The 22718-nt window shown below is 43.4% G+C and overlaps 2 protein-coding genes across 3 annotated transcripts in view; one reads left to right on the top strand and one right to left on the bottom strand.

The window, feature by feature from the left end:
- The window catches only part of LOC137884760 (inositol polyphosphate-5-phosphatase A), a 139553-nt gene extending 123548 nt beyond the window's left edge, over nt 1-16005 (top strand). The window contains exons 13-16 of one of the 2 annotated variants that reach the window (XM_068726764.1): nt 9649-9760; nt 12482-12550; nt 14436-14472; nt 14817-16005. In XM_068726764.1, coding sequence (XP_068582865.1) covers nt 9649-9760; nt 12482-12550; nt 14436-14472; nt 14817-14866 — 268 coding nt within the window. In that variant the 3' untranslated portion in view covers nt 14867-16005. Of the gene's footprint in view, nt 1-9648; nt 9761-12481; nt 12551-14435; nt 14524-14816 lie in introns of both variants that reach the window. The other variant, XM_068726771.1, reaches the window with a different exon arrangement.
- A 3557-nt stretch (nt 16006-19562) lies between these two features.
- Nucleotides 19563-22279, bottom strand: nkx6.2 (NK6 homeobox 2). Its single transcript, XM_068726749.1, has 3 exons — nt 21459-22279; nt 20655-20827; nt 19563-20289 (listed from the first exon to the last, which is right to left on the bottom strand). Exons 1-3 carry the CDS (start codon nt 21886-21888, stop codon nt 20041-20043), a joined length of 852 nt encoding a protein of 283 aa, XP_068582850.1. The 5' UTR covers nt 21889-22279; the 3' UTR covers nt 19563-20040.
- Between the last annotated feature and the right edge of the window lie 439 nt (nt 22280-22718).

The following is a 22718-nucleotide window of genomic DNA, read 5'->3' as shown; positions in this document are numbered from 1 at the left end:
GGCAAGTCTCAGGGTGCACAAACACTTCTTTTTTTTTTTAAAGGAATAATGAGCTTTTTAATGGTTTATTAAGCCTAAAACAATTTTCTTAAATTATAATTGAAGACTTAATCCTTCAGCTTATTTGTAACATTTAAAAATCACCAAATTCAGAGATGTTTTTATGAGTTTTCACCCACAGGGTGCCATCACTTGTTGGTAAATGCAGTGACTATGCTGACCAGATCCTGGCCATAGGGACTCATTATTAATATGTAAAATCAGAAGCAGTTAATCACCCCCTTATTGTCCAAAATGGTTTTATGAAAGCTGTTGGACCCGTGACGGGTATCAGTTGTTAAGTATGATTGGAAATGGTCCCAATCCTGCTCCCATGTGTATGTTTTTTCATATATATATGTGTGTGTGTGTGTGTGTGTGTGTGTGTGTGTGTGTGTGTGTGTGTGTGTGTGTGTGTCGCTGCACTTTGGGCGGCATTGATATTCCGTCTCAGTGGGACTTGGGGGAGTGGGAGACCGGAGTGGGATGGTCTCCTCTTCCTCAAACAAATGCATTTGCAATTAGCCCTTTCAGAGGAGAGGGAGGGCAAACACGCGGCCGGCGTGGAAATATGTTTCGGGAGCGGCGCGTTAATGGCGCTTGACCTTTGCCGCCGGTTGTGACTCAATCAGTGCAGATAATGAAACGCTGTAATCAAACAATAATTACTTGATAAACTGCTCTAGTGGCAGGCGAGGGGCGGCGGGGGATTTTAGTGTGTGTGTGTGTGTGTGTGTGTGTGTGTGTGTGTGTGTGTGTGTGTGTGTGTGTGTGTGTGTGTGTGTGTGTGTGTGTGTGTGTGAGAATGAGAAAGAGAGATACATAGCTATCAGAGCGTGTGTGAGTGGCTTTTAGTGTACGGTTTGTGTGTGTGTGTGCATACGTGTGTGAAACAGACTGTGTGTGTGTGTGTGTGTGTGTGTGTGTGTGTGTGTGTGTGTGTGTGTGAGAGAGAGAGTGCATGTGTCAAGGTTCTGCCAGTCGCTGTTTTTTAAATGACTCTGTGTCTTAATCAGGGACCCCATTTACATCACTTTGCATAAGTGACAGGTGGATTTATTGTCCTTTCACACCGGCTGACTTTTGCACCTATCCATATAATACTGAATCATCCCTCCGCGGGGAGGAATGAATGCGCCACCGCCGAAGAATACAAATGATTTCCACACACTTGAGGTGATGATGAATCAAACAGATGAAAGCCCCGGGAGCAGCATATGAAATTTGATTTGATCTACTCTGTGCGCGCGACAAGCCACATCATTGTCAGGCTTGTAATGGGTAGCAGTGGCCTAGTTAAACTTAAACAACCCCCCTCCTCCCACTTCATGCATACACACACACACACACACACATATCCTAGTACCCCTCCCCCTGTTAGTTCTGCCTTGTGCTCCTTGAGCAATCAAGCCTCAACGATTGTTCTCCATCACATAGCCTGCTCTGGACCAGCCCCTCGCCATCTGTGAGGTTATTGCTCTTTTTTTTTTTCTTTTTTAAATGCAGGCCAACCAGAACACACCCTCACTGACACCCACACCCACACACACACACACACACTCATGCGCGCACACGGCTCACTTTTGTTGAAATCTATAAATCAATACGAGTCACAAACATTTCATCTGCGAGTTAATTCCGTCCGTCGTCCCGGTGGTGGATGAGAAGTTGTCACGAAATGAGACACGCTGTCAAGGTTGAACTAAGGGCTGGATAACACAAAGTGACTGATGTACACACGTAGCGATAGCCTCAGAAAATTGTATCTCTAGCTTTCTATTTTTTTTTTTTACCACGTTACTACAGCTGGAGCATTCCTGGCCAGCAGCTCCCTTTCTATTCTTTTTTTTTCTTCTTCTTTTTGTGGAGTGGATATACATCACTGTTGCCGCAAGCACACACGCAAATTCTTCCCCCTGTGCCGCTGCAAGCCGTAAAATGCACATCTCTTCCCTTTTTAAAAAGCCGTCTGTCAAAGTTGGCCATGACAAGTCTTAAGTGCTTGGGCACCGGGGTGAGGAATTTGCCCGGGTCTTGTCACAGTTGGACCTGGAGCCAGTCGGCTGCTGCGGGACGACTCATGCACACTCGTACACAAGAGCCCATGTTTGGGTACTAGCTTTCTCAACATGTGTGCTGGGAGAGAATAGATGAGCCCATTGATTAGAAACCAATCGTTTATTCAGACACAGTTTCTCCTGTGTTTCAATCCGTGGGACTGCAACCAACCATCTGGTCTTTATCTTTGCATAGGCTGCCTGCTGCACGGCCGTTTGACTGAAAATAATGGCAAGTTTTATTATGCATTATGGTACTTTTGATTTCATATTTGAAATGGCATAACTAAGGTAATATCCCCTAAAACATACTAAGGCACCAGTAACTTATTCATGTATTTTGATTGATTTAAGGGAAAGCTTTTAGTACTCCTCTGATCTGATTTCTTTGCCTTTTTTTTTGTGTGAGATCGATGCAAAAATTTAATCGGGACCCCGGTTTCAGGAGGAAATGCAGTGGACAATGAGGGAGCTGTGGAAGAATATATTCGGCCTGTAACCTGGTTACTGAGAATGGGCTTTGAGGGAGATTTTGAGTGACATCAGAACAGCGGTACAACTCCATCGATGGGCAAATCATGAGTGATTTCATAGCGAGGAGTTGGTGTGGAACGTTGTGGGAGGAAAGATGGGAAAAGTCCGGAGCAGAGAAGATGTCCCATGGGTCTGTTTGTAAAGGTTTGGAGAGAGGAGACAAGGTACAAATGCATACAGTACAAAACGTGGGTACTGGCGAGGTACAGCATGGAAATGTAGGATTGTTGGACAGCTGAGAAAATATAGTCACAGAATGGTGGTTGATGGTGTTCTTACGGCCATGGTCAGATGCCTTTTTAAGATTCACGTCGTCTGCTTTATTCATGGGTCTGTGAACACACACACCAATCCAACCGATGACACGTTAAAGTGAGAAACGTGGTCCAGAAATTACACAAGACATTTGATCAATAGAATCTTAACACCAAAACTACACCAGTGCAAACTCCACCAAACAAGACTGAGATCTACAGCTGTGAGGCTTGAGCACACTGGTGCTTTGAGCTAACATGCCCTCAATGTCAATGCTGTCATGCTGGCATTTAGCAGGTGTGTTTACCATGTTCACCAGCATGTTAGCATGCAAACAGATTTTGCATGTGCTATTCAATTTTGACCTGAAGTTGCACAAGAGGAAAAGTCAGGAGATCACCAAAGTAAGAGGGATGCATCCTCTGGGGAGCATGAATGTCATCGAAATCCATCTGAACCAAAGTGGTGGACCGGCCGACACAATGCTGCTAGCATGATTAACAATGCAAAGCCACATCAGTGCGCCTAAATGCAACAAAAACAAATGAATAGCTCAAGTAAAAGTTTATTAATAACCAGCCACCTTACTGCCACCTTACAACATACCATGGGCTGCCAAATACCTAAAAATGCACAGTTCTGGAATTTGCAAAGCTCAGCCGAACGTCTCTTTAAGTACATATAGAGAGAACGATGGGAAGGTGCTAGAGGCAGCAGCGTGGCTCCAGCGCCTTGTATCTGTGTTTGTCAAGTCTAGACACCAGGCAGAGCGTGGTTCCCAGGGGTCGGGAGGTGAGGCCAGCGAGGTGGTAGAAACGGATAAACAGTTGCGTCTCCGCTCGTTTGGGAAGCAGGGCAGGGCAGCAACATTGGCCCGTTAGCGTACATTTCCCAAAAAAAGCTGCTGCGAAGGATAGGCCAAAACATAAAACGGCCAGCCTGCTGGAAGAAAAGCTCCCAAGATTCACAGGTTCATGAAAAGGGGGAAGGAAGGGGGGGCGGTTAGAAAGCTGCTGCCAGGCAGAATGACTTCGCCCTTCAGCTGAGAGAGAAACTCTGGTCAAGTGACACGGAGTGGCTCCCCGCCAGCTCCTCAATAACCGCTAATAAGTACATACGAGAGAATCGTCGGGGTCGGTGGAGAAATTCCTCGAGGCTCGTCTCGAGCTCATAGGAAGCGCTCACACAGATGGCCCTCCCGCACACAGAGACGCTCTTTGTTCCGTGAACAACGCTCTTCACACAACACGCCTGGCCTCTGAAGGCCCGTACGGATGATGTCACCCTGTGCATTTGTGTGTTTGACTGTGTATACGTTAGTCCTATAGCCCTATGTGTTTGCATCCCACATGAACGGGCCCTCTTGTTTTCTGCTCCGCGTGGCTCCATTTCTCCATTTAAGGGGTGCCGACGTGCTCAAATGGCAAAAACGTCACGTCCGAGCCTCTCTGAGCACGTGCGACCGCAGAACTCAGCGCTTGCGGCTCCGATCTGCTCAACGGGGGACATTGTTTTACAACCCATCAGCGCATCCATCATTGTAACTGCTGGAGAGCCCGTGAAAATGATGAGGGGCCATTGTTGGCGATGATCAGCCGAAGACGGTCCGCTGTCATGTGTCATCGCCTCTCGTCTTGCCACTGAAGAGGGTAGGCTTTGTTAGAAAGCAAGCTCGCGCGGTGGCGGAGAGGATGCAACGGACGCCATCTGCGTCGTCCCGTCTTGGTTTCGGAGCAGCTGAAAGGCAGAGCGCGCCATAACTGAACCCCAGCAGGCTCACAGCCATGAGCCGCCGGTGGCATTTCGCTCTTGTTTGTACTGCGTTGTGCCAATGTTGTGCCTGCGAGCCTCCCAGCTCTACAAACTGAGGCAAACATTCAGCTTTATTGATAGCATTTGGCTGATCTTTTTGAATCTGTGCATGCATGTGTGTGTGTGTGTGTGTGTGTGTGTGTGTGTGTGTGTGTGTGTGTGTGTGTGTTGTGTTTTGCCAAGCCTCCCCTGACAACGGCAAACAAACATAGCTGTAAGAGGCGGCAAGTCACTCGAAACCCCGCAGTTTCTGGCCTTTTAGCCACTCCAATTATCCCATGATGCTCTTCACCACCCTTGAACTAAAGCCGCTGTTACTATGACTTTTATCTTTGGCTTCCCGCCCTTCCTATATTCCCAAGTTTATATTGCCCTCATTAAATACTGAGCACCAGACTAGCCCACTGTTTGGCCTGTCACTTATTTGCCATTATGTGGAACAAGGTAATAGCTTTTGATGGGGCGATAAGAGAATGTGGGACAAGGAAGTCTGGCAAGGACCGAGTGTCTGGTCTTGGGGATGCAGGTTGTTAGTCTGCTCCAACAAAATATCCTAACTCACATTTAATACACAGCTTTTTATTGTTTGAATCTTTTTTTATTTTATTTTATTCAGATAAAGTGAGTGTATAGCTACAGTAGCTGGTACGGCACAGTAATGTGTGTGTGTGTGTGTGTGTGTGTGTGTGTGTGTGTGTGTGTGTGTCGCGACAGCCTCTCCCTCTGCCGGGTGAGGCCCGAGTGACACACCGCAGGTAGGGCCGGAGCTCACATCGGCAGTTTTTTTTTTTTTTACTGTTACAAGACAAACAAGCTGACAGTGGCCCGGAACACGTTGTGAGTAATGTGTCAGCAGCCAGGTCAAACATTAAACCCCAAACCAAGCATGAATGAATGAGCTCTCGATGGGTGCCAGAGGGTCCAGACGTGCGAGCGCACACACACACACACACACACACACACACACACACACACACACACACACACATACACACACACACACACACACCCATCATCTCGGTTGTGGTCGGCAAAACACAAAAGAGTGTGGGGGGGGGGGGGGGCGTATTCTTACGTCAACTTTACACAAGAGGTGATCGCTGTAATAGAAACTGTAAATGCCAAGACAAATATTTCATCAGCAGCTGTGTCATTATCTGACACTGAAGGCGGTCAGATGTCTCAAACTTGAATTTGTCACCTTTTCATTTGGTAGCATGTAAGTTTATTATTTGCTGTAAATAAAGTACAGAAGTATCATGTTTTAAACTCGGCCTGTTGAATGTGTGGCGTATTTAAATTTGGTCGTATTTCTGAGGTTTTCCTGCAGCTTATTTCATCACCATCCACAATTAGTTTTGTTTTTTCACAACTTTAGAGCAGCTCCTGAATTTCTCTTTGTGCATTGCATTGTGGGAGAATGGTGTCCATCAGCAACGCCCTCAAAAATGAAGGGTTTTGAAGGCTGTGTTTGAATTAGCATACTGACAGACTATTCATGCTAAGTGAGTGTGTGGTGCGTTAATACGGCATCGTTTGTTGGTTCTGTGTACGCTGGAACGAACCGGATATATGCTACATCAGCAAGATTTGAGTTTTAGACGTGAACTTACTGCACACACTCAACTGCCCCACAATGCATTGCGTCTTGAGTGCCTTGAGACCGGCTGTCAATCTTGTAGGATTTTGAGCCAGTATAAAGACTGTTATATACTGTATATGTCACTTTAATAAGTTTCAATATGTTTGCATGCAAGAATGTAACCATTTCAATTCCCAGTATTTTAGACAAAAAAATGTACGTTCTTCATAGATTTCGTCCCCTTGAGGAAATTCTTTGTAATTTTTAGGTGCAGGAAGTGAGACGTACTCAACTTAGACTATAACAGAACACAGTGGATTCAACAGCATCCCAATCAGGACACACCAAGTGTCACCCCAAATTATTCTCTCTTAAAGGCACAGAACTCGCCTTTTAATGAACCTGTGTTCTTACTGCCACGTATGTTGCCACAGCTCATTTCCGGCTGCATCTTGTCTTATTTTCTTTCTTCATTTCCTTTTATTGCACAAGTCGTATTCAGTTGTTTCACTGTTTGCATGTTTATTTTTTGTGCCTATACGTGTGGATACCTTTAAGTGCAGCTCCGTTTCCTACACAGCCACACAATTGTTGGGAGTTATCAGCTTGGTCCATTAATTAGTGTAATTAGTCTTACTGCGGGCAAAAAGGGCCTGATATGAGCTGACGGCCTCCAGCCCACACGCCCTCTCGGACCGTTTACCTTTCGCCGATAAGTTTGTGCGCTCGCTAATCGGACACATTAATCACTTTGGCCCCAGTGCGCCATTCCACTGTTTGCCGTCGCATTAAGACTTGTTATCTCCATCGGAGCCAGCGGAGGGTGCGGTGAAAACAGAAAGGGAGGAAACAAACCTGTATACCTGCACTCACAGGGACGCAGAATGGCCCTTTAATGGCCACCGTTGAGTATTTTTAATCAGCTTTTACAATGGCGGGCTGTCATCGAAAATGACTGAACGATTGCAAAGTTTTGTGCTCGGCTGGGGGGGGGGGTTGCTATCAGGCCTGGGAGTTCATTGTTTGAAGGAGGTGAGAGGGGGAGAACTTGATTTTCTCTCAATCTCTTTAACACCAAAATGACCCCAGGCTTGTTAGTCAATAAAGCCGTAACAGAGTGCCTGATAGGGGGATTGTTCACAGACAGTTTGAGGCCCGGGACCGTCCCTCAGGAAGCGGAGTGTGTTCAGGCCACCCTGAAGTGTAGCAGCTCCGAGAGCCCTTTGAAGACTTTGCTCTTTTCCCACTCCTCACTCTGCCTCTTTCTGTCTGATCCTTCTTTATCCCCTCTCCTCTGCCTCCTCGTCTATCTCTGTTTCACTCATCCTATTCTTCGGGCTCTCTTTTATCCCGGGATCACTCCTTTAGCCCTTTTGATTAGCATACCAAAAACCCCCATGCATTTCCCCCATGGTTTAAGTGCTATTAATGCTAATTGGAGGCAGGGGACTTCTCTAAGTAGCTCTCAGCAGGTCTGTTTGTACACCTGGCGGGGGGGTGGGCTCCGTGTGTGTGTGTGTGTGTGTGTGTGTGTGTGTGTGTGTGTGTGTGTCTATATGTACTGTAACAACTGTTACAGTACATACAGTGCAGTTTACAGTGTAGTTTTTCATCACATCAGTGGGACAGTGCTCATTAATCAACAGAAAAAAAACAACTAAATGAGCCAGAGCTTATCTAAAAGGCTCATTTTCATTTATTGTCCCTTGCCTGAAGTTGAAAATCCACCCAAAAAGTAAAATATATAATAAAATCCATAAACACTCTTTAACAATTATGCACGACAAGACACAGGCTTCATTTTGAGCTGTTATCAGTGTAACGTAGAGCTTCAGAGTACAGAAGGGTGACATGGAGACAGTCAAACAAAGGTCCCCAAGTTGCATGCAAACTGGGGACGTTGCGGTTCACGGTTTTTAAATTAACCCCTGGGCCACTGGGGCGCCCCTAAACCCTTTATCATTTCTGTTAAGATGAAAGATTGAAGTCTGGACGCATTGTTGGATTTTTGCCATTTGTTGGATGAGTCTCAAACTACCTCGACTAAAGTTGTGCATTCTTCTTATTTCTATTTTTTTCCATCTTATTTTCACTGCTTTAAAATTGTATTAAATTGTATGCATCCTAATATGTTTACTGATTTTAATATTTTTTTACTTTACTTGTATTATTACTTTATTATTAGAGAGCCCTCACAGCGTCTCACTTTTTTTTCCGGGGCAGTTTTTCTGGCTGTACCTCAGACACCAAGGTACCAAATATTGATTGTACAAAAGATGACACGGAGACTAATAAGTTTCAAATTACCACCACTGAAGTCTATTTTTGTTCATGTTCATTCAAAGTCTATCTTCCTTTATTGTAAAGCACTCGCTATACAAATAAAGTTTATTATTATTAGCATTAGACCACCAGAAGAGTTACCAAGTCATGTGGGTTAGCTGTGAGCACATTCTGCTAGTATCTATAGACCAGCAGCTGTAGTGATGTGAACGCACACATATCCATACAAAGCAAATGCATTCTGCACAAGGCACAAAGTCCAATTAAGCCAGCGGAGCTTGGCGAGAGTGATGAATCGAAGGCCCCGATGTGTGTGTGTTTATTTAATCATTAGGACATCGCCATCCTCGGAGAAGAGCCACTCTTGCCGCGTTATGCTACGGTTGGCGCGCGCGTGGCACTGGAGGAGCAAATTGGATCGGCATTACAGTACGTAAGCCGGGCTTCGCGTCCTGATGAGCGACCGCAAACAAATTGGATTGGTGGCGTGTAAATCTCAGGCACTTTGATGAGCCCGAAGGCGCAAATTGAATCCTTCGACAATGCAAATCTGCTGCTCCCGGCGTGCTTAAATCATGCGATTGTTCCCTGCTGTTCTGAGATACAATCTCTCACGGCCGTTTGCCGCCGCGCCCTAATCCGTTTTTGATGACCGTGTAGGGATGGAGCTACACATATGGGCAACTGAATCTCCCTCTGGCCCGCTCCGACTGAATCGCTCTTTCTTTGTTTTTCTTTTTTTCTTCTTCCTCTATCTCTCTCGCTCACAACCTGTACAGTTGGCAGAGAGAGAGATGGCTGTGATTGAGCCATCCATGTGTGTTGATACAAGAGATGACTCAGATGATTGGTCATACTTATGGAGCTGCTGTTCTCTCTGGGAAACATTTTGATGTGTGATAAGGCGGATGACGCGACGCCTCATCTTTATGGCTCCTCATACGAGTCATAGTTATTGCTTCCTCATGGCCTTCCCCTCTCGTCTCGTTCCTCCTGCAGCACTTTACTAGAAAATAAAGTTGTTACTTGGGTACAAAACGTGTATGAATGACCACAAACTATTTACTGATTGTGTTTTTTTTTCAGTTATCCGTACAGTGAAGACAGCAGTCAGGGGAAGCAGTACATGAACACCAGATGCCCCGCCTGGTGTGACCGAATCCTCTTGTCTCCCTCCGCCAGAGACCTGGTCTTAAAGGTGAGCCCAAACCTGACGCTTTTCTGACCCAACTCGTGGGTTTTTGGTTGCTTTTAAAAAGTCTGATTCCTTCATATTTCAAGCGACGTCGCCCCTCCTCATATAAATATATTTTATTTCTACAACTCTTATCGTCCTTGATCCACATCACCCCTCCCCGCTCTCCTCTGTCGCTTCACAGATGGAAGGATGAGGTGTCTGCGAATATTAATTTGGAGCGCTAAGCCCCGGGTCCACCCTGACAGTACATACATCCCATCACTTATAGAGTTCCAGCGGGCCCCGTCATCTTCTTCATAAAGCCACAGATCTGTCTCCTTCCTCGGAGAGTCGCGCTCAGCTTCAAATCCGTCCCGGCGCGACATAAACTCCAGCCAATCTGCCACCTCGGTGCTGTTTGCTGGATTACTCAGAGATCCGCCATTCGGCTCTGCAAAGTTTTTCCACATTTTACTGTCATCTGTTTTACATAAGACATGAGAATGGAAGCGGTTGTGACTGCCATTTATTTATTTATTTTTTCCATTTTAGATTCCTAAATACTGTGAATGAGTGTGAAAGACATGCAGCGGTGTATTGTGAATCACTCTTTACTGACTGAAGCCAGAACGCTGACCACTTTATTAGTTGTGAAAAACAAAGACTGTAAAAACACATCCAGCTTATTCCGCCCACTTAATGTGTCAGAATTATGTAAAAAGGTGATTCTCTCTCACACACACACACACACACACACACACACACACACACACACACACACACACACACAGCTGGGCCGTTGTTTGATTTTCCTCCCCCTCAAGCGTCGGCTAATTGCTTGTAATGCAGCGACAGAGTGGAACAGTTAGTGTGTTTCACAGATTGGCCGATGATTCACTGAACACACACACACACACACACACAAACACTCTCTCTCCGGCTCCGAGCACCGCAGATTGTCGAGACATAGGGCCCCCCGTAAACAGCCCGACGTTTGTGGGCGTCATCTATCATGGCACGGTCGGTTAACTCGCCATCATGTTATTTTCTGCTTGCCGAGCCCTAACACGCCAAAGGTTGCCCGCTGGCTGCGCGGCGCGGCACCAGCTCCGGGAGCGCCAGTAATGAATGTTTAGCCGAGCGAGCGCTCCCTCTCCGCCGGAGGGGCCCCCGGGTAATTTGTTTATCTGTCTAAAGATTACGCAGCCCTGAAAAAAAAAAAATCCACAATTTTATGCTGCCTTTGTAAATTATCAAGTGTGCGTTTGACGAATGTATCCGCGGCTTTTGGGAGGCGGCGGTGGCGGCGGTGGCGGCGGTGGCGGCGGAGGCGGCGGCTCGGGGGGGCCGGGGCGGGAAAGGTAGAGCGAGGTGGAGGCACACAGTGTGCTGACCCGCTTCCACCGGCAGATTGGTCTGAAGTTAATTTGGGTTTTGCTTTATGGTTCATTCTCGAGCTCTCTGTCTCTTTCTTCTGCAGCTCACCGAGTCACAACCGGTAGCACCCGCCAGCCTGCGTGTGTGTGTGTGTGTGTGTGTGTATGTGTGTGTGCTGTTTAAAAAGTCTTTAGTTCAACCAGACAAGTGTGATTTATACTCCAGTCTGCAGATCCATGTGCGAGTGGGGCAACGGCGTCTTTTGTGTGCAGGGAGTGATATTGAAACACGATTCCCTCAGATAGGCACTTAGATTACAGCGAGGGGACTATTTGGTCCAGAGGCAAATGTCCACTTTGTAGATTACTCCTGCTTTTCATCCCCCCCCTCACCGCACCGTGCACAAACTGCTCCTAAAGGTGCATTCAGCTCAATGTGCACTTGTGTTTCTTCATAAATCAGCCGCCCCGCGCCGCCGCTGCTCGGTGAGAATCCTGGTGTTTGTGATGTTTCCTGAGTTATTCATGAATGATAAACCCATCAATAAAGTTCCCTTAAACAATCGTACAACCTAATTGAGACAAATCCACTTCCTGTTGGTCACTCGCCTGTAAATTGGCTTTATTGTACTAATGGCTGTCCCTTACAATTCTCTGAACTAAGTGTCTGAGTGCATAATAAACCCATAATTACTTAGCAGTTGCACTGGTGCTCATTTTAAATGTGTCCCCCAACTCTTTGTACTACTCTGCAAACTGAAGTCGGAGTCAGAAAGTCGGAGTCAGAAAGAATATATATCAACCAGAAATTGTGTGAAAATGAAAGATTAACAGGATTTTATTGGCACCTTCACAAATTATCATTGTCCTGGCAGATTTTAGCAAATTCATTTGAATATCCAATTTGTGCACGGTCACACACACAAAAAAAGTAAAGAAAAAGACTGAAGCCATGAGCCACTGTTGATATGGACATTGTGCGGTTCTAGGGGACTTTTATTTTGAAAAATGCAATATAATCCCACTAATTGCGCTTAATGAAGCCGGTGCATCGATTTCTCGCTCATGAACGTGTCATAAAACATGACAGGCGTAATGTAATGATTGTACTGTGTAAACACCCAACGCCGTGCTGCTGACTCTGCATCCTGTGTGTGTGTGTGTGTGTGTGTGTCTGTCTGTCTGTCTGTCTGTCTGTCTGTCTGTCTGTCTGTGTCTGTGTCTGTGTGTGTGTGTGTGTGTGTGTGTGTGTGTGTGTGTGTGTTTCCTGCAGCGCGGTGCACAGCCCTCTTTGCATGTAACAAACATCCATGTCGCCCAGCTCGTCTTCATCCCCAAACCTTTTTTTGATTTTGTGTGTCTGCAGCCTGAAAACGAGGAGAAGTCTATAGTGTATGATAACATCGGGCCCAACGTCTGCATGGGGGACCACAAGGTAACAACAACATCCTCACTGTGTTGTGATCAAACTGTTCATTGTCATCTGATTCTGTGAGTCGGATTCCTAGAAATGGAACAGGACGGACTTCTCTCAACACGTGTGCATCTAAACAGCTGTTTGTCACACTGTACATCTGGAATGTGTCGCAACTGTTTGAGGCTCGTAATGTTGATTTTATTTAACTTTAGCATTGAATTTGACTCATTTATCAACAAATATCTCCTTATTTAAAGTGTAAACGCCATTATTTGCATTAGTTTCAGTTTACTTTCCAGCAATAGTTGAAGAAGAACTCCGTTTTCGACTTAAGTGAAAGTAGTGTTCTGACAATACTCTGTTACGTGTGCAAGTCCTAGATTTGAAATGTTGCTTAAATAGAAGTACAGAAGTATTATCAGCAGAATGTACTCAAAGTATCAGAAGTAAAAGTACTCAGAATGGCTGCTTTCACAGTTCTAGAATATATCATTTTATCACTAAAAAACACGTGCGAGAGCATTTTAATGTTGTAGATACTTTGTATACTACTGGATATATATAAGTAGTATAGTACCACATCACATATAAGCAGAACATGTGTTTTCATGTCAAAAGTAACAGGTAAGTACAGATGTCAGGTAAATGTAGTTGAGTAAAGAGTACAATATTTGTAGTAGATATAAAAGCACAATATCTTGAAAGTAAGGATGTAGAAATATTAAATGTCATAAAATTAAAATAAAAGTGCAAGTATATGTCAAAATTGTACTTAAGTAAAATACTCAAGTAAATGTACTTAGTTACATTACACCACTGGTTTCCAATAGAGTGCTGCAGGAATGAGTCCTAAAACCCGGAAATGAGTCAGCGTTATTTCACTTCCTGTTCACTCGTCTCAAAGTGGATGGGTTTTCTCAATGGGTTTACGGTCTGTAGGTCTGTGGTTAACACAAGCTTAAGAGATTTTAATGTTTGGTTCTACGATATAAGATACATTAGCTAATAACCCTCTGCTGAATTTAGAAGTTTTACGAGTCGTATAAAAATGCGCTTGCTAACAAGCGGCTAAATGAGACGACAAAGCGTCCTCACTACAACACTAGTCCCCCTTTAGCTTAGTCCTCAGTCACGCTTCACAAATCCTATAAGTGGTGTTCATCTCGTTGAACACAAAGTATCAAAAACTTGTGTTTGAGTTTATTTTCTGCAATAATCCAAAACCCAATGGAAAAACCCCGTCGTCAAGGGAACCGGTGCGATGCTAATTTCCTGGTTGGCCTACAAAACTACATCATCCCTGCAGCACTCTAAAGTGTTCTACAACCAGATGGAAAGGAAGAACGTTTGTGACATCATCCTTGTGATCGACAATTACAAAATCAATATATTTTAGATCCTGCAACTACATTTCACAACCCAGCAGTCAGCCCTAATTTAAAGGTGCGTATTTAAAGCACGATCTAAAGAAGTGGACGAGAAGTCGGAGTAGCTCAGAGATATTTTCTGTTCTTTAAAGCTGACTGTATAGAAAGTGTTTAACACCGTCGCTCCAGTCTCCGGCATGTCAGAGAGGCGCCTCAAGTCAGGCCTTTCATCAATCCTTAGTGTGACACAGACGGTAGCGTGTGTGTGCAAGGTGACCTGATACCCGGGCAGGCCCTGACCTCCCTGCCTCCCACCACCGCTAAAATCACAGTCGGCTATGTTTAAGAAAATGTCCGATGTCTTTAGCACGCGGGCCCAAAAATGCACCGCACTGGTATGTGAGTTTAACCCGCGTGACATCGGTGCTCAGAGAGAGGAGAGGGAAGGAGCTCCCACTTATCCCGGAGAGCATTAAACAAAGTTTTGGGGGTTTTTTTAAACTGCGTTTCTGTCTCTGTCTCTCTCCCCCTACCAGCCCGTCTTCCTGTCCTTCCGAATAACAGCGGGGGCAGGTAAACCTAATGCAAATAAGCACAAGTGTTGTGTGGTGCAGTGATGTCGTGGTAAATATTACTTTTTTTTTTTCCTTTATTATAGTTCCTCCACCATTGTTGCCGCTGTTTGCTTTGAGTTGCTTGATTTTATCATGACTTTGCACAAACAAAAATAAGACATCATGAGTGGAAAAATGATTAAAATGCTTCAGTCATTTTAAGACATTTACTTACAAACTTGCTGCATTTTGTGCTTTAATAACAAAATAATAAAAAAAGTTTGCATCAGGTTATTTTTCTATGATTGAAATGACTACTTGGTATCTATGAATAAAAATGTCTCCATATTTTTTCCTCAACAGGGAAGTGTTGCCAAAGGGGGGAGAAGATATTCCGTGAAGCGCCTCTGTGAGAGACAGGACACCAACACACACATGCATGCACACACACACACACACACACACACACACACACACACACACACACACACACACACACTTTGCACAAGCGTACACTGAAGAACCTAGGCAAAGTTTTTCGACAGTGCTGACCAGTTGCAGTTGTCCTGCCACCTCATCCGTAAGAAGACCCCAGCCGGTTTCTCTCTCCATAAAACACTTGTTGAGATGTGGACGAGCACCCGAGGGCCCCGGCTCCAGACAAGACACACATCGCTGACCTCACTGTTGCCATGCAACCCCATTCCCCAGAGAAGAAGAAGAAGAAGAAGAAAGAAAGAAAGGAGAGAGAGAAAAAAAAGGACTCTTTTTTTCCATGCCACAGCCTCATTGCCAAAACTCTAAATGAAATCAATCCTACTACATACTTTTAGACACCGTACTTGCCATTTTAAGGTATGCCTCTGTGTATAGAAGCTACTTTCCACACAGTGTGTAAGGTGTTTTAAGAAAACAAAAGTGCAATGCAAAAGAAAAAAAAAAGAAAAAAAGAAAAAAAAGTTGTATATCTATATGGTTAGGTTTATTTGTACATCGGACAGTATAACATAGAGTTGTTGATGGTTTTAGTGCCGTTCTCTTTTTCTGACCAAACGTTGTGGTCCCTTTGTTGGAACAGACAGAACTCCTTCTGTTTATTCCAACAATTTATATATATATGTATATATATATATATACATATATATATATATGTATATATATATATATGTATATACATATGTATATATATATTTATGAATATATATATATATATGTATATATATATATATATACATATATATACATAAATACATTTTTGTTTTTTGTCGTCGTGTGCACAACACACTGCCATGCCTGACACATCGGTTGAGTCTCCTTTTATATACTGTACTTTTTAAAAAGAGATAATTTATGATTCTTACCAAAATGTTTATGCTGAAGTTGCGTGCGGACGGAGCGACTGTTTAAGTGTTCCTGCAGCCACAGTGACCTTTGAATCAGTCAGCAGGGAGAGGAGCTGTTCGGTGATTTATTGCCTATCCAAGAATGTTTTAAGCAGTGCCATAGACCATGCAAGTATATAAGATAATGTCTCTCATATATATATATATATATATATATATATATATATATATATATATATATATATATATATATATATATCACTCACACATGTCATTATTATCCTTACTCTTAACTTATTTCTATAATATTATGGTTCTGAATGTGATATTTTTTAGATAGGCTTGGGTATCCTTAAAATGTTAACTGTTTATTTTTTTTGTTTGGTTTGTTTTTTAATTTTGTTACTGCATTATGGTGCCAAGTATCCTACACAGGAATGAAGTGTGTAAGAGTTATAAATAAGTCCGATGGTAAAGGTGTTGCTGTAAACAAACAAAAAAATAATGATAGAGAGAAACTCTAAATGCAGGGGGGGAGAAGACTTTTTTTTATTATTTGTTTTGTGTGTAGCCTTCAGCAGCCTTCATTGCAAAATAAGTTGAGCATTAAAGAGGCGATCGGAGATCAGCGTTTCTTTTTTTATCGATTCCATTTACACTACACATTTCAGACTGTGTGAAGCCGTCAGATTGATCCTCCGTGATTCTTTTTTTTTTTTTTTTTTTTTGGGCCATCTAAATCACCGCAAGTGGAAATGATTTTGTGCCTGCCGCAGAATTAATGTTGTCTTCGGTGATTTGGTTTATAGGCAAAGTTTAATTTGATTTCTTCTTGTTTGTAAAAAGCCTGCTTGTTTTCGTTCCTGCTGGTCATTGTGGGTTTACTGTATATGAGCATAAGCCGCAGTGCTTTTAGTTTTTCTTTTTTTCCTTCACTCCATCTTATTAAAATAAAAAAGCAGATAGAGATTTTATTCTAGCCCCCCTTCCGGACGGCTGGTCCTCTGCTGTAGGTGATGCAGTTCTCAAGCAATAAAAAATCTTTAGAGCTCAACGGCTGTTTGTCCTCATTTCCTCTCATTATTTTACCTCCTAAATACAAAATAAGAGCTCCTTCGCGAAAAAAAGGTCTTCTTTAATTAGCCTTCCACGAGCTCCTCAGTGTATTATGAGTGTGTTATTACAGCTATAGACTGATACCAACAGGGGTGAGGATTACACCGCTCCTGTGCTCGTTTTTCATCACTGTGACACCAGCTTTAATTGGCTTAAAATGGGCCTCGAACTGAAAAAAAACGATATTCCTGGAGGACTAGAGTTGGTGATATGGACTCGTGATATTGATATGTTCTATTCATATACAGAGACTCATATTCCTGTAGCCTACTATGTTTTTGCTCAGTTAAGAAAATACTACCCCTTCTTGCTGACTAATGTTTAAGCCAATCAACGGGCCCTTTTTTAAATGTATAGGCTGAAGTCCATTAGAAGAGAAGCGAGAGACATTTTAATACAAGTAGATCAAATAAATCCATTTTAAGCTGGTTGTGTAATTTATGTGTACAATGTAAATAATAAATAGAATGTTTCATCACCTTTTTTTGATACTAAACCTTCCAGAAAATGTAACTATTCAGAATTTGAACCAGTTTGAACCTCATAACTTATATATATATATATATATATATATATATATATATATATATATATATATATATATATACTATATAAAGGATAGAAAATACATCATATTAATATATATAATCAAACCAAAAGAAAGTTTTAAAAAGAAAACTAATACAATAACGCCATCAATAACGCCATCATTCAGTCTGTGCTGTTGGAATATTAACCGATAGGATCACAGTAAGAGATCATTTAAAATGTATCTATAATAATTATTTATGGAAGTCTTTTTTTTTCTTCATTAGAAATCTCATTACGCGTCAGCAGGTGTTCACGTTATACACGTCTGATCAGAGATTCCTAAATGAGATTTGATTTCATGACTGCTCATTCCTGATTGGCTGAACCCAGAAGACACGCAGCAGGAAGCTGCCATTGCTGCGAAATTTAAAAAAACAAAGATGTAGTACCAGCTGAGAGACTGAGGGGGAGCACGTCTGTCCAGGGTCTCCACGTTACTGTGAACCGTTTACATAAAACATTATGAACATCATAATTTGCTGGAGCTGATTAATGATGTCCTCAGCTCTATACGGCTCATCTGTGCTGGGCATCAAAAGAGCTCATTGATTCTGAGTTGTGGAAAAAGTCAGACGACTGCAAAATAAAAGCATCCATTGTTGAAAGGGAACTGATTTTTTGTGACATTTTCACTTTGATTTGTAAAAATTAAACAGCTGCTTATAATGACAATACTAACGATACTTTTAGTAATACGTGTCTAGAATCTTTCCTCATTTATGTAAATTGATGAAGTTTTTATTGGAAAAATCTATATCAAAGTTGAACCTGTAGACAAATTATTTTTTTTAATTAACTTTACTTTTTAGTAAACAATGACTGTTTTAAGTAGAATACTCTTCATCAATTAAATGTGACATTATTATTATTAATATGAGTTCCTTGTATTGTGCTCCATGACTTTTCTAAAAGATAAATAATTCTCAAGTTAAATCGGCATGAATCCTCTAAAAGCATCATTGTTGCCAATAATGAAATTCAAATATTGATAGTCATGAATGTATCTTTAATTTATATTAAGCCCATACATTAAAACAAAACCCATGATAAAACAAAAATGCTTGTTAAATAATTTATTCATAATACAAAGTGTTTTTTTCTTCTTCATCTTCTTCCAATAACCTTCCCGGAAGCAATAATACTCTCTTTAGTTCCAACATAACCGATGGTGCAGTAGTCTTCTCCCGCTGTGTGACGAGCTGAATCAGGAAACTTCCCTCAAAATCAAATCCCAAAACAAAAGTGTGCGATGTCGTTAAAACCAGCTGTCCTTTTACAGGGCTTATTTACAGCGCGTACAGCCTATACATGTGTGTTCCGGTACCGAATCGAGAACGTGGAGAGAAAGAGGCGAATGTTACTCTGCAGGAAAGAACAAAACAAGATAAACCACGAAGCAGCAGGTTTATCTGAGAGGGAATATAAGCGCGTCCGGGCTGCCACGTCTCCACTGGTTGAAAACGACATAACTTATTCAGTAAAAAATATATACAATCTCATCTTTAGGCTGCAGCACACATTCATCTCAAACCTGCCCCCCCCCCCCCAACACATTTTTTATTCTCTGGCCTTTTTTAGGACAGTGGATACCCTGGTTAAACTGAGCTTTAGAAGCGTCACAGGCCCCGTTCACACCTGCCATTTTAAAACATGCGTCGCGGGATCCGGATCAGAGTTGGCTGCTAAATAAATCAGTTCTATTAAAATGCTTACAGTCCCTCAAAGCTGCACAAAACACATCATGGGACCTAAAACGGTGTAATCTGCCTTTAACTCAGTGTGTGTGTGTGTGTGTGTGTGTGTGTGGGGGGGGGGGCGACTAGTAATAATGTCTTTTTTTCCCCCTCATATGAAAATATTACGAGGAAACCAATTAACAAGAGCATTCAAATGTCTCCTTCAGAGCAAAACACGTGGCCTCGTTGGCTTGCAAATGTCCCGAATATTGTGTGACAGTTGTGGAGGGAAATAATGTAACAACTGTTGTGAATTAAAACCGCAAAGCAGCGTTACTTGTGGAATAAAAGTCACGCTAATGAGCCCAACACTGATCCGGATAGTGTGTGTGTGTGTGTGTGTGTGTGTGTGTGTGTGTGTGTGTGTGTGTGTGTGTGTGTATACTATTCTGTTTACATTTACACAGGTTGTTAAAACTCCAGTTGTGTATGCGTAAAAACTGATTTGCGTCGCCAAAACAATGTCCTGTCCCAACACGTGCGTGTCCTTTACACTCGCGTGAGCTTGTCCATCATCGGTCTTCTTGAAGTCCAGGTTCAGGAGTCATATCTCCGTGTTTGCAGTGTCTGTAAGTGGGTTTGGATGCGGCCAAAGGGCGTCTTGGCGCACATTCGGGTTTTTTTACGCATTTTCTTGCTCTGCCTGAGCATAATGCGACCCCCCCTCAGGCGCATGTTTTGTAGTGTCAGCAGGTGGAAAGGGGGTCAGAAAGAGCGCGACAAGTCTCTGTTGGACCCCTTTGCCCTTCCTCTTCCTCCTCTTCCTCGTACGGTTGCCCCCCTCCCGCCACGCTGTGGGCATCACAAGGTGTCCGAGCTGTTGCTGCACGGGCTGATCAGCGCCAGGTTGGTGGCCTTGTGCTTTTTCAACAGTCTCGTAATCTTCTCGTCGTCCGAATTCGGGTCCAGAGGCTTGTTGTACTCGTCGTCGTCGTCGTTGTCCGAGCTCTCCTTCATCTTCTCCGTCTCAGAGTCGTGCTTCTTCTTGGCCGTGGCCATTTCCGCCGCGTGTCTCTTCCGCCATTTGGTCCTCCTGTTCTGAAACCAGACCTGTGGAGGGGAGAGGGAGAGAGATGCTCAACAGGTCCACGAATGATAATCAAAAATGATCAAAATGTGATCAAAAGTAATCAAAAAGCACAAAACCAAAATGATCCATTAAAATAAGCAGGGGCAAAACACACCAAATAAAAAAAACAATATAAATTACTAATAACAGCATCAATAAAAACAACAATAATTTAAATAATATAGGTTGTTTCATGTAATTCATCACAAATAACTTTTTATCTTCGCCTGCGCACCAATAAGTGGAATTTCACAGATTACAGAAAAGTGAAAGTTGACCAAATACAATGTTCCACATTTGGCAAAAATGACACAGCAGGTGTTTTTATTTATATATTTCTGTTTACCTTGACTTGACTCTCGGTCATCCCTAAAGAGTAGGCCAGGCGGGCTCTCTCTGGACCGGCCAGGTATTTCGTCTGCTCGAAAGTTTTCTCCAGTGCAAAGATCTGCTGTCCTGAAAAGGTCGGTCTGGAGTGTTTCTTCTTCCCGTCCTTGTCCAACATCATACTAGCTTGACCTGGAAGGAGACAGCACAAGGGGGCATGGTTATGTAAACATAGTGCAAATTCAGACAAATTTATTGTTATTATTATTTTATTTATTATTATCATTTGGATGCCCTTATAAGTCAGAATGAGCCTCAATTATTCCTAAAACGTGTCTGAGGAACATGGCGAGTTTACTGACAAAGGTATATACGATGGCGCCCTTTATTATAGCTTTAAGACCATTATTTATATATATATATAAATATAATAGTATTAAACCTTATCCCTATTTTATATATATATATATATAATTTTTTTTTCTTCTTTACAAGTTTGAACGTCCTGGCAAGTATCACATTATAATTAAATGTTCTATCAAGAACTTCCAGTGTCTGTGATGCTCAAAAGTAGCCTGCCTTTATTATGGTGGTCAACATGCATCGCTTCTAAATAATTAATTATAATAGATTTAGATCACGTGATCACTGTGTATCATATTTTGTTTGTGTGGGTTTGCTTTGTGCTGTTTTGTAAATTATATCTAAACCCACAAGCAACATTCTACTACCCCACAGAGGGGCCGTTATTTTTTCTCTCTTTCTTTCTGAATGTATTTCCTCTAACAGTGTACAAGCAGATCGGCAGTCAGGCGGGACTTACTAGGACAGGGAAGCCGCGGGTCCCTCCAGGGAGAACCCTGCATCACCCCGGGCCAGAAGATGGGCGCTCTCCCCGGCAGCTCGGCCAGGGGCTTCGGGTACCGCGACATCGGGCTGAAGTACATCCCCGCTGCCGCGGCGGCGGCCGCGGTGGTGGTCAGGCCGTTTATCCTGGGGAACCCGGAGAGCAGCTGTCCGGCCGTGGTGATGGGTCTCCCCAGGATGTCGCTTATTCCGTGCGGGGTCCCCATGGCCATGTGGGAGTTGAGGCAGGAGAGCTGCTGCGTCTTGAAGCCCGCCGGGCTCTGCTGCAGCGAGTACGGGAACAGGGACGTCTTCATCTCGGTCATGTTGTGCAACGCCGCCAGCGGGGTGCTGCCCAGGACGAAAGCACTCTGCCGGTTAGCCTCCATTTGCCCGACCGCTAACATTTGTGAACATGAACCACCAAACTCGCCTGGATAAAAAACCGGAGATAAAATGATAATCTTTCAGAGTAAATAAAGGCGCAGAGCGGACTGGTGATATTCAGGATCCAGGCCACTTCTGCCGCCTTCTGCAAAAGTATCCCGGATAAGGAAGAAGCAGACTCTTGAAATGCTGAAAAACTTGGAGCAAAAGCGAACTTCTCTTTTCTCGTGGGAACTGAAAAAGCTTGGTCAAAACTCCCACAAAATGTCTCTCCGCGTGCTTGCTTTGGTCGCAGTCTGCCAGCTGGGAGAAGGCTGCATGCGTCCGCCGCAGGAATCCTCTCGGAAGTCGGCCGGTCTGATGATGTTTTTAGTGGTTTTGATGGGAACCATTAAAGGGTCGACTTGTCTTTCCATAAATTGACTCGCTCTAGGCTGGGAGTGAAGCGGGACCCGCTGATAATAGCGCAGCCACCTGCACGCGCGCTATTCCCATTGGACGGGGGCTGAGTGAGACCGTGCCCTGATTGGAGGAGACAGAGACTCCCGCTGCTTCTACACGTGCATCTTCGCTGGACGGCTGCTGCCTTGACTTGCTGTCGGAAATAGCAGTTTCCAACTCAACTGCGTATGAACGAGCCTTCTCGGTGGTTATAAGGACTGACTGGATTTATTTATGACAAATGATGATCCATATTGCGGACACGTTACGTTTCAGAGCGGATACACAGGCGAAAAAAATAAGCTAGCATAGCACAGTGGGCTGTTATTTAAAGGCCCAGGCTTTATAAACGTGTCCACTTATTTTTTAAACAGTTTTTGTATTTGCACTCGACACTTAACACTTAAAC

The sequence above is a fragment of the Cebidichthys violaceus genome, unplaced genomic scaffold, assembly GCF_023349555.1.
Source record: "Cebidichthys violaceus isolate CVI_PGR_0920_01 unplaced genomic scaffold, fCebVio1.0.p SCAF_10, whole genome shotgun sequence".
Taxonomy (NCBI): Eukaryota; Metazoa; Chordata; class Actinopteri; order Perciformes; family Stichaeidae; genus Cebidichthys; species Cebidichthys violaceus.
This window is presented reverse-complemented; position numbering and strand designations above follow the sequence as displayed.